This window comes from Callospermophilus lateralis, assembly GCF_048772815.1.
Source record: "Callospermophilus lateralis isolate mCalLat2 chromosome 11 unlocalized genomic scaffold, mCalLat2.hap1 SUPER_11_unloc_3, whole genome shotgun sequence".
Lineage (NCBI taxonomy): Eukaryota > Metazoa > Chordata > Mammalia > Rodentia > Sciuridae > Callospermophilus > Callospermophilus lateralis.
The window spans coordinates 5,581,870-5,594,773 of record NW_027510155.1 but is presented as its reverse complement, the minus strand read 5'-3'; the positions used below and the strand labels follow the sequence as shown (position 1 = coordinate 5,594,773).

Sequence of the window (12,904 nt, the reverse complement as noted above, 5' to 3'; positions counted from 1 at the left end):
AAAAGAGAAAATTCTATTGAGGTGTCAAGAGCTAGAACTCCTAATTAACCATCATAGAGCAGAAAATATAAACATGTGTGATGTTCATTTAAGTTCTTTACAAGATGGAATAGTAACTATTATAAACAAGGATTCTCAAGGATCATTATCTAATGTAGGTGAAGATTTTGGAGAAGAATCAAAAACAGTAGTGGAAGAGAAAATTTCTTTTGAAAATGTGGCTATTAGAAGAGAAAGCAAGCAAGAACAGTTATTTTCACCATCAGTAACAAATAAGTCCTCACCTGGGACAGATCAATCAAGTGAAAACGATAAACTCCATCAGGAACTTTATGTACTTAAATCAGAACAGGTATGTTTACTTATTTACATATGGTATAGCACAGTGAAAATGTATATTTCATGCTAAAAAGAGTTTTCACCTTCTTAAAACAAATTTATAAAAGAAAATGAAAGTGAATCATGTAATTCTCATTTGGATCTATCATTTATCATTTAATTTTCCTATTTTTTTTAACTGCTTTTCTTTTAGCTAATCTATTATATATTCTGCTCAGGAAATAATGCAATATTTTCTTTGTAAAGACAATAATTTAAATAATATTGTTTAGAATCTCAACTTTACAAAAGTTATTGATTTTATAACTTAGTATTTTGTTGCAATTTCAAAGACTTTTAGAGTTTTTATTTCATACTGATCTTTTTCAAGCTTCCACAATTGTAAACAAACTCTTGAGTGTTTTAGAACCTTATGCAGTTGTTCAGTAGTTATAAATTCTTTTTCCTTTTTGCAAGAAAAACACTTAAGCCCTAGAGTTTTTTGAGTCTTATACCTGAGGAGGAAAAAAATAGTATTAATTCTCTGTACAGCTAAAGAAATAAAACACATAAAATAATAGGTTATTTCCTTTTATGTCAGCTATTCATATTAGAAATAACAGAAAAGTCTGATGTGTATCTTCAGTATGATAATGCTAAATAAACTTTTTATAATTAAAAACATCTTTTAGCTGTAGATGGACATTTTACCTTTATTTTATTAATTTATAATATGGTGCTGAGAATTTAACCCAGTGCTTCACACATGCTAGTCAAGCTCTCTACCACTGAGCCACAACTGTATCCTGCTAAATAAACTTATGTGCTTCTAAAACTTAGGTAATAAATATCTTTTGCAGATATAAGAGTTTAGTGTTGAAAGAGAGAAGAAGTTAAGGAGTATATATTTCAGTGAGGAAAGACAGGTAATAAATGAGAAAATAAGACAGAAATATTGTTAACAGTCTATGAAGAAATAAAACACGGTATTGTGATAAAATAAAACAGGGAAGCTCACAAAAGAAATTGAGAATGATGGGTGGAGGTGGGTGGTGGTCTGGAGCTTGGAGGAATTAACACTTGAACTGAGATTCGAATGAGAGGGAAGAGGCTGCATTATGGAAATTAGAGCAGTTGTATCATGAGTAAATTTGAGGAACCGAATTGAAGGCCTATGTAGTTGAGTTTGAGAAGAGTTTGAAGAAGGAAGAAACTCAATCATAGGGAGCCCCTTATAGACTTTGTAAGTTTAGATTTTTATCCCTAAGTACAATAGGAAGTCATCGGAAAGTTTTCTGTTTTTATTTCTAATGACATGTTCATGTTGATGATCTTATCGAATGTGGTCATTTTTACGTTTTTAATAACTTGAATAGACCCAAGAATTTCAAATTGCTTAACTACTATTGCTATGTTAAATATTGCAAATTGTTTTTAAAACTATAAATGGTGGTGATTACTCCTAAAAAATGTCAGACATAATTTAAATTTTATTAAAAAGCATTATTCAAAGAAGACCTGAATTTGAAGCACATTTGTCAAATTGGTGAAATTTTTTTTAATAGGAATTTTGTTTCTGTATTGAAGATACTTGCAATGGAGTTTAGATACTCTCTCCTTGAAATTAACTAAACAAAGTGAAAAAAAGCAAGTCTGTAAATTGCTCCCATTTATCATTACTAAAATAAACCCCATCATTGATACAGAGGGGGGAGTAAGGTATGTATGCAGGTGGAGGGAAGCTCCCAGAAGAAATTGAGCGGTGACTTACATAGTGATACTGTTTACTTGTCTGAAATACTGCAGAGGCAACAAAATACTCCTACTCTCAGTATTAAACTTAGTAATTAGAGCAGATATATCTCACTGAAACCAAAATAAATGTGGCTGTTAAGAATTTTTAACTGGCCAGCTGCAGTGGCAAACGCCTATAATCCCAGCTGAGGGAGGCTGAGGCAGGAGGCTAGTGAGTTCAAAGCCATCCTCAGCAACAGTGAGGCAGTAAGCAACTCAAAGAGATCCTCTCTCTAAATAAAATACAAAATAAGGATGAGATGTGGTTCAGTGGTCGAGTGCCCTGAGTTCAATCCCCAGTACCAAAAAAGAAAAATGAAAAAGAAAAAAAAAATTTTTTTAACTGAAAAGAAAGAAATGAATAGTTTTGAGGTATAATTCCAGATTATCAAAGAGTCTTTTCAACATTGGGGTGCAAGAAATAAGGAGTGGCAGGAACATTATAGATATTGGCTAGTTATTGATGCTGAGAGAAGCCATAAATTCAAGTGTGTGTGTTTACAATTGGAGGTAATTATTGGTATTGGAAGAGATACTGAGCTCAGAAACATCTACTGGAGCTTAGAAACCTCAAGAGGAACCATAATATCAGTTCTGTGAGTGAAGAGACACTACTATATAGGCTATATAGACAGCTACTATATCCCTAGTACCTAGAATAATGTTTTGCACATGATCAGCAGTTAATAATGTTTTACGAATGGATGAATGAGGGGTGAATAGGGGAAATAAACAAAGCTGCTTTATAAAGAATCAGCTGTGAATCAAGATAGGCCTTCATGTTACAATGAAAATCAGAATAGCTTTTGTCGCTTGCTATTTAGCATTGTTCTATAAGCCCTAACCATTCCAAAGATAAAAAGATACATGGCATAAATAGAAGTAGATAATTCACAGGTGTAATTAAGAAATTGAGAAAAATAATCTAAGCAAAAAATCCAAAAAACCTAATGTAAAATAAATGTCAAAATTAGCCAAAAATATGTAAGACCAATATAAATAAAATTAGAATACTTTAATGAAAAATATTTGAATAAATGAAAAGTCTCATTTCTGAGTGGGCAATTTTTTATATTATAGAATGTCAGTTATCTCTAGATTTATCCAACTTAAAAAGTTACAGAAATTTGACTTAATCGGTTTATAGTTCATCTGGAAGAGTAAATGCACAAGGAGAGACATGAATATTTTTTTTAAAAAAAAAGTAGAATGTATGTAACATGATGTGTAAAAAATAATTTTTAGGTTTAAATATTATCAATTTAATAAATGAGATATTGAAATGAGTTAAGTATTCAACAGCATAGAAAAGTGTCAAGAATATCTACATTCAAAGGAAGTAGAAGGAAGAAAATAAAGAGCAAAAAATAAGAGAACTTGTAATAAACAAGTGGGAAAATTTTTCAAGAACTTTGGAGGTTTATTATTTGAAAAGATTATTTACAGGTATTAGATCTCCAAAAATATGACCAAGGGGGGGAAAAACACATAAGCAAAATCAAGAATGAAATAAGGACATATGTACAGGTACCACAAGAAATTTTAAAAGTCATAAATAATGCTACAAATAATCTCTGACAATAGATTTGAAAATATAAGCAAACTCTAAATGGTGTTCTGGAAGAATATAAACTACCAGAACTAATGCAAATAGAAATGAATAAGTTCAAATAACCATTAAATAGAAATGAATAAGTCAGTAATCATTAAAGAGTTGAAGTAGTGGTCAGAAGTTTTCCCTTTTGCCTCATCTCAAACCAAAATGCTAGACTTTAGACCATTTTACAAGTAATTCTTATTAACTCTCCAAGAACAAAAGTGTAATTGTCCACTAAAGTAGGATTAAAGAGAGAATGGAAGAAGAAAAGAAAGAAGAAAAACTGAAGAAAAAAAACCAGCCAGTTCACCTTAGAAGGCCAATATTAATATGAAGTCCTGATAGGAATTGTAAAGAAAATAAAATTGTAGAGTAATCTAACTTGTAAGTGTAGTTGCAGAAATTCCAAATAAAATATTAGCAAGTTATACCAAGAGTGGACAAATAGTTAAACATTTGAAAAAAAAATCTGTGACTGTAATCTCTACATTTTTATGTAGCAAGACAAAATCCATGATTATTTTAGTGCATATCAGAAAAAAATACATAAAAAATTTGACAACCCATTTATAAGTTAAAAAGAAGCTTTAGGAAATCAGTAATAGTAGGGAAATTTTCTAGTCATGATGCTGATTTTCATCAAAATGTTGACAGATTATATTTCTGATGGTGAAATTTAGAAGCATTTCCATTAGAATCAAGATTGGACTAGGATACATACCCATTGTCAACATTACTATTGCAATATGGTTTTGTAGTTCTTAGTGAATGCTTCTCCAGTTCTTGCAATATGACAAGAATAGGAAATGAGAAAAAATATGAACAGATCAGGCAAAACTTTAAAACCAAGATAATAAGATGTTTTGAGTTTTTGTTAAGAAAATTATAGAATATTGAAGGACACAAAGACCTGACTGTGTGCTAATACATATCATATCCATAATGGAAAGATACAAAGAAAAATATCAGTTCTCTCCTAATTAATAGTTCTAGTCAAAATTACAATAAGGTTTCTTAATGAATGTGGACTACTGATTCTAAAATTGATATAGAAGAGTAAATAGCCAAGAATACTCAAGAAAATCTTAAAAAGTATGTATTTGTTATCAAAACTTATTACAAAATCATTATAAACAATATGGTTTAATGCCAGGATGGTTAAGTAGATCAGTAGAATATAATGAAAAGCCCAGAACAGATCTGTATCTTGTAAAAATTTAGCAAGACGGCCCTACAAATCAATGAATCACTTAGTGAATCTCTACTACATTCCAGGCACTGTTCAAGTCATTCATAATTTAACAGTAAATAAAAATGATCAAGGAAGAATAAAGTTTACTTTTTAGGGTTTAAATGAACATTAGAAAATACAGACAAATATTTCTGGTGGTCTTAAGTGCTATGAATAAAATTACAGTATGATAAGAAGAATAAGATCTCCCTAAGTGTAGGGCTTTTTTTGCATAGGGTAGGTCAAGGAAGACTACTTTGATGAGATGATATTTGAGCAGAGACAGAGGAAATCAAAAAAATAAACCAAATTAGCAGAAGAAGCTTAGAGTATTCAAAATTGTTTGGGAGGAAAAAAAAAACAAAATTGTTTTGAGCACAATTGACTTTTGATACTAGAAGTTAGAAGTTAGGGAATTAGATCATTGTCGCTTTAGGGAAAAAAATCAGGTTGGTTAAAAATGTACACATAAGAAGAAAATAGAATCTTAAGATAGGAAAAACTTTTAATAAAGACAAAGCATGGGAAAAGATTTAAAATTTTTATTGTATCTTTTAAAAACAATAATGTAAAATAGATTTGAGGACTGGGACTAGATATTTGCCATGAATGTAAGTTGCAAACAAAAGCTATAAAGAATATAGAAAGAACAATTAATGTAACAAGAGGTCTAAAAACAAAATAATAATGGGCAAAAGATGTGAAAGACATGTGCCTGAATAGGAAATCAAAGTATCTAATAAACATGAAAATATTCTTTCAACCTTACTATTCAGTGTAAAAATAAAATAACATTTTATACCCATTAGGTTGCTGAAGTTAGTCTGATATAAAGAATGGTGAGGTTGTGAGTATATAAGTACTCAACCTTCTGGTAGCATTGTAAATTAGTACTGTTATATAAAAATAATTTGATCAAATCCAGCACAGTTAAAAATGCACTATCTGTGACCTAGCAGTTATATTTCTAAGTAGTTCTCAAAGTGGGGTTCCTGACCAGAAGCACAGCATTACTTGGTAACGGGTTAGAATTCAAAGCTCTTTGACCTCTCCTGAAACAGAAACTGTGGGGATGGGGTTAGGTTCCTAAAGTAACCTGTTTTAATAAGCATTCTAAGTGATTCTGATGCATGTTACATTTAAGAACCACTAATTAGAAAGAAATTAGCACATTTATCCAAAAATTAGGAATAAACCAATTTATCTCCTGAAAGGAAATGGACAAATTCTAGTATAGTCATAATACCACAGTTAAAATGAATTAACCTGTTGCCTACATGCTGTTAATTTTTTGTTTGTTTGTGGTACTGGACATTTAACCCCCCGTTACCTACATGGAATAATACCAGAGACATATTGAATGAGAAAATAAACTTGTAAAATTAATATCATTTGTGTAAGTCCATAAAAATACAAAATATACAGTGCATTGAGAATGCAAAATGTATTGTAATGAGAAGTAATAATGTAAGAATTGGACTGGATTTGTACCAAACTATGATTATGGTTGCCTGTGAGAAAGGAGTGATGAGAACATAGAAGTGTATGGGGAGAACAGGGAATGAAAAAAATAGAGAAAATGTTAGAGTACTTGTTAATTTGGGTTTTGAGTTTATTGCTTGCATTTTTCCATATTTAAAATAGTATTTTAAATCCAGGCATGGTGGTGCATGCCTGTAATTCCAGCTATTTGGGAGGCTAAGGCAGAGGAGGGTTCTAAATTCAAGACCAACCTTGGCAACTTGTTGAGACCTTGCCTCAAAAAGGGCTGAGGTTGGGATTGTGGGTCAGTGGCAGAGCATTTGTCTCACATATGTGAAGCACTGGGTTCAATCCTCAGCACCACATAAAAATGAAAATATTGAAAAAAAGGGGGCTGGAAATGTAGCTCACAGGTAGAGAAAACCCCTGAGTTCAATTCCCAGTTGAAAATAAAATATTATTTGAAAATAAAAATAAAAGATAAGGAAGAGTCAAGACAACATGAGAGAAATTGGTATGAAAATTTGTTCTCCTGGTCTCCTTGGCTAACTACTCTTACACAGCTGTAGCCGATCCATTGCTGTTAGTCCTCTTAGGGTTTTTATTTGGACCCTGCATCTTTAACTGTTTATTTAATAAGATATATAAAACAAAAAATACATTCTGTAAAACTGATGGTCCTCCATACTCACTACAGTAGCTGTAAACCAATGATGATTAATTAATGATTTGATTACTTCCATAAAACCAGTGGAGAATGTTATAGGACAGGCTATATAAGCAATGACCAAACACTTCATTTTACCCTGAGACTCCATATTACGTAAGAAGAGCTTCTCCCATAGGAAAGTCCCATCACTGTACCACATTACTAATTGCCTAGCATAGCCTACTTACAATACAAAATAGCAATTCTTACACAATGTAAAATTGTTCTCTTTGGTTCCCATTTTCCTTGGGCAGTGTACCTTTCTGGGGAATAATTGATTAAATGTTAGTAGCCATTCTTTAATTTGTATTCAACTAGGGTCACTTTGATCCATTTCTCTTTTGATTATGATTATGAAAAAATCCCAGGAGAAATGAATGAGATGAAAATTTAATTAAGACATTGCATTGTTTCACTAATGGCTTTATTCTGCTTCTGTACTACTTCTTGCTTGCTTGCTTGCTGGTTGCCAAGTCAATCTGGATGTGGTTTTCGCCTTTAAACATCCTAAAATGTTGAGGCTCTAGGCTGTTTCCTGCAGAGTCAACTTGTTTCTGTAGGGAGCAGTCCTGGACAGTCAGAATAAAGACTCTCCAATATGGACAAATCATAAGCTATACCAAATATCAAAATTTGCTCTAAAATTGAGGTAATGATACTACTCTCCTTGAAAAAAGAAGTAGCTCAGTATAACTGAATGAGAATGAAGAAAAAAATGTCATTGGTTCTCTTGTGAAGTTTTAAACTATAATTTATTTCTCCTCTTGTTTTAGTATATGCAAAAAGCAAATTATTTTATAGTAAATTATTTTAAATTTTTCTAATATATATTCACTTTCAGAATGATTTAAGGCTACAGATGGAAGCTCAGTGCATATGCCTTTCACTGGTTTATTCAGCTTACGTGGATCAGGTTTGTGAATATATGGAAAATGAAAAAAAAAAAGCTCTTTGCAATCTTAAAGAGGAGCTTATTTCTACTCAAGAGGAAAAGATCAAGGAACTTCAGAAAATATACCAGTTAGAACTACAGAATGTAAAAACAGAAGAAACAGGTAAATAGTTTCTGACTTATAATTACCATGAAGCATCACTTAGAGTCCACCATTTCATAATTCTGTCCTTTGAACTCACAGGGGAAGGTGACTTGTATATCTAAGCCCTAGTCTTATTTGTTCATATAATCATTGGATATTCATTTAAGTGCTAGAGAAAACTAAAATTACTGAGTCATTTTCCCATAGGAAATTATAATCCATTGGGAAAGCATATATAAAATACACCGAAAATTTCTGAAATGTAAAGAATGGAGGGAGAAAAAGGAGTCTTGTCTTTCCTGGGGAGATGAGTAGTATGAGGGTATGGGTAGGAGTAACTGGGTTGGAAATTTGGGGAAGGCTATGGAGTCTTAAGCATTGAGCTCTATCTAAGATTGCATCCATTTGGGAGAACTGGGAGTTCAGGTTGTGTTAGCTAGATAAAACTGGAGAGATTGGAGGGAGCTTGATCAGGAAAGGTTTTTTGTACTCTGATGAAACATGTTTATGTTTTATGCTATTGGTGATAAGACCTACAGCAGGATTTTAAATAGTGGGAGTAACAATAAGATTTTAATTTTAAGTTGATACCAATAGGATCAGTTGGAAGGGATAAAATTATTGATGGGAAGACCAGCCAGATTGAATTGAGTATAATAGAAAGTTAAGTTCAACACTTAGAGTTAGGTTCTAGTTTGTCGTTAATGTTAGCAGAAATTAAGAATGATACCCAAGTTTCTAGCTTAAGAAACTAGAGTATGGTTCTAGTCTTAGAAAGGAACCAATTTGTGAAAAAAATAATAATTCAGTTTTAAATATATTGAGTTAAGAATAGAATACTTATTGACTTTGAAAAAATATATAGGAGTTAGTTGAAAATAGAAGTCTGAAACCTGGGAGAAAAATTTAATTATGAGGTAAAGATTTATAATCAGCATGAATGTCTAGGACAAGAGGTCAAGGACAAGAATGAGTTATCAGGGGAAACTAGAGAGTGAGTTAAAAGACCAAGATGGAATAATGGGTAGTAACAATGTTAAGGAACCATACAGTGAACCATAAACAATTAGTCAGAGTTAATGTTTTTCTTTCATGATTATTTGGCCAGTTAACTAGACTTCTTGTGTTCAAGGTATCTCTAGGCCTTCACTTTTGCTTTTAGGAATGAGTTTTATTATTGGAATTGCTTTGGTGAACAGAATAGAATTTCAAGCATATCAGATAATACCATGCTTTTTCACTTCAGGGGTTCTTTGAATATAGTAATATTTTAAGTTTGTATTTTTTAAATTGATATCTTCTTGAGGTAGTCTGTCCACTATTTCCCAAATTGCATGTTAACTAATGGCTGATTTAATTGGCAAAAAAGCTAGTTTAGTGATTAATTATCAGCATTTTTTAAGAAATAAAAATAAAAGAGGAAAGTGAAAGGTGTTAACTACTCTCCTCTGGTCCCTTTTCAACCCTTCTTTTGTTTCATGTTGCTCAATTGTTTTAAAGATATAAAATTGTTGAATTTAGAGATACTATACCATAAGGATAGGAGAAATGATCTTGAATCACACTGTTTTCTTGTTTTCATCAGTCAGAATGAGTCAAATTAAAACCTGAGTTTCACTCAAAACATTTTTCAAAGAATAAATATTTTTATACATTGAAATAAAATGATTGTTACTTCACTGAGAAGTTTGTATTGAAATGTGTATTGTCTTCTCTTCCTGTTATCTTCTCTGAAAGATACCAAAAAAATTAAACAACTTGAAGAACAAATTCAAGAATTAGAAAACTTCATATGCTTTTTGCGCAAACAATTGAAAGAAACTGAAGAAAATCATACGGCAGAAATTTATTCTCTACAGGAGAAGCTTCAAGCCATTAGTGAGGCCACGGTGGACCCAAGGTATCTATTTACTTAAAACTTCATTCAGCAGTATTTGTAGCTTAGTAACAATGATAGTATCATCTGGAATGGTTATTTTAAGAATAAAATATAACTTTAACAAAGAGATAGGATGTAACATTTTTAAGAAATAAGAGCAGGATATAATTCTGTATCTTGAAATATGTGAAATAAATGTTGGTATAAACCAAAGAGAATTTATTATAGGAATTTTACTTATACTTTTATAAAGATGTTATTATTAATCTATTTTCTGAATTAAAATAAGTCAGGTAGTAGACATTTACTTGTTTATTCTATGCCTAGGCTTTGATATGTTGATATGGTGAATACTTAAATAGTCTAAGTATGATCATTCCACTATGACTTGAATATACTCCATTTGATTGTCTAATGCTCAAATTCATCATCTCCCAAATAGAACCCTGATCTATGAGGAGAGAAGAAATGATCTTCAATTACCACTATATATGTTTTCTTGGATCAGGATCTTCTAAAATTTGCTCCTTCTGTAGCCATTGTCATCCATCATGACTCCTTTCTGTCATAACTCTCTGCCATTCTATGAAAAAATCTTGTTTTTTTTTAACCTTCAAAGTACATCAAAATTGTGCCACTCCTTACTGCTCCACTGGTCCCTGCCATTGTTGTGTGTTTCACCTGGATTACTTAACTTCTGTTTACAGTCTGTTCTCTATATAGTCAACACAAGTGCCAGCACCTTTGCTTTTATAATTTCAGTTACATCATGTTACTCTAATCCTCTTCTGCTCTTTACAGTCTCACTAGTCCTGAGGACCATGACATCTTTGACTTTCATTTCCTACTGACTATCTTATCACTTACTGTTCTCAAACCATATAATCCCATGGGGTTGGGGTTGGAACTCAGCGGTAAAGTGCTTGCCTGGCTTGTGTGAGGTCCTGGGTTTGATTCTCAGCACCACATATAAATAAATAAAGTAAAGGTCCATTGACAACTAAAAACAATTTTAAAAGATTAAAAAAAAACCTCATACATCCCCACTGTGATCTCAAATATATCACATATCAGTACGCTTCTGCTTTAGGGATTCATTGGCTTTTTCTTCTACCTAGAATGATTATTCTCCAGGTATTTGTATGCCCACACCCTCATCTCTTTTGGATCTTTACTTAGATGTCATGTTCTTACATAAATTAAAATCATCCCCAAAGAGTCTGTGTCTTACTTTTCTACTTTATTTTTTCTTAAAATTATTTGTTTTATATGTACGCATACATTATAATCATTGTGTGTGTGCATGTGTATGTGTATATAAATAATATATGTATGTAATTTATGTATCCAAATGTATATAAATTTAGAGGAAGTATTGTTTCATTTTGTTTGTCTTCAATTAAGGAATTTAAGCCTTTTGAAAAAACATTTTTATTAGTTGTTATTTTATTTATTTATTTATTTACATGCAGTGCTAAGAATTGAACCCAGTGCCTCATACACACTAGGCAAGTACTTTACCACTGAGCCACAACCCCAGCCTAGGAATTTAAGCTTATCTTTGTCTATTTAAGTCACTGATATATTCTAAATCCACATGATTTCTAAATACTAATCTTACCTTATTGTTATAAGATTAGACATTTTAAGAAAACATTGTTACAAAGTAGTGAATGCTTATATAACAATACAGAATTTAGACATACATACCAAAAGATATGTGGGTAGATAAAATTAAAATTAAACTGATTGTAAGTTAAAATTAAACTAACTGTAAGTTAAGAACCTTCTCTTTACTGTTGCCACACTTCATTTCCAATATAAGCAATCATTGTTACTTTTGATATGTATTCTTTCAGACATTTTCCTATTTATATAGACATATATGTTAAAACAGGTTTCTAATGGAAGTGAGAATTTACAAGCTTTTTTAACTCACTAATATATCTTAGATATATCTTTATATACATACATACACACATACATACACACACACACACACACACACACACACACACACACACACACATATATATATATATATATATATATATATATATATATATATATATATATATATATATTTGTATCAGGATTGAATTCAGGAGCTCTTTGCCACCAAACCACATCCTCACCCCTCTTCTTTTGTTTCAGAACTACTGTTTTTATTTAAAATAACTCATGTTCAGATCTACCACATACCAAGTGGGTAATGTTAGACAAATCAAATTTAATGAACTATTACTTCTATATATGTAGTTTCAATAACTAATTATTTTTTTAGTTCTAACAATTCTTTTTTCTTCTAACTAGTTATCTAAGACAGTAGGATGCATTTTGACATATCATACATAAATGAAGTATAACTTCTCATTCTTTGGTTGTGCATAATGTAGAATATGTGATGTAATTATATATGTACCTGGGGTAATAATATCTGATTCATTCTACTATCCTTTCTTCCCTCATAACCCTCCCCTTCCCTCATTGCCCTTTGTCTAATCCAAAATATGTTTATTCTTTCCTACCCCCCACCCCATTGTGAATTAGTATCTGCATATCAGACAAAATATTCAGTCTTTAGTTCTTTGGAATTGGCTTATTTAGCTTAGCATGATATTCTCCAGGTCCATCCATTTGCCACCAAATGCCATAATTTCATTCTTCTTTAAGGCTGAGTAATACTCCATTGGGAAGATATATATCACACTTTCTTTATCCATTCATCTGTTGAAGGACACCTGGGTTGGTTCTGTAGTTTAGCTATTGTGAATTTAGCTGCTATAAACATGATGTGGCTGCATCACTGTATTATGCTGATTTAAAACTCTTTGAGTATAAACTTAGGAGTGGGATA

At 31.5% G+C, this 12,904-nt stretch overlaps 1 protein-coding gene across 1 annotated transcript in view; it reads left to right on the top strand.

Moving 5' to 3' along the window:
- LOC143385979 (A-kinase anchor protein 9-like) overlaps positions 1-12,904 on the top strand; it is a 105,060-nt gene that overhangs the window by 34,022 nt on the left and 58,134 nt on the right. The window contains 3 exon segments of the mRNA XM_077107908.1: positions 2-352; positions 7,973-8,186; positions 9,891-10,068. Coding sequence (XP_076964023.1) covers positions 2-352; positions 7,973-8,186; positions 9,891-10,068 — 743 coding nt within the window.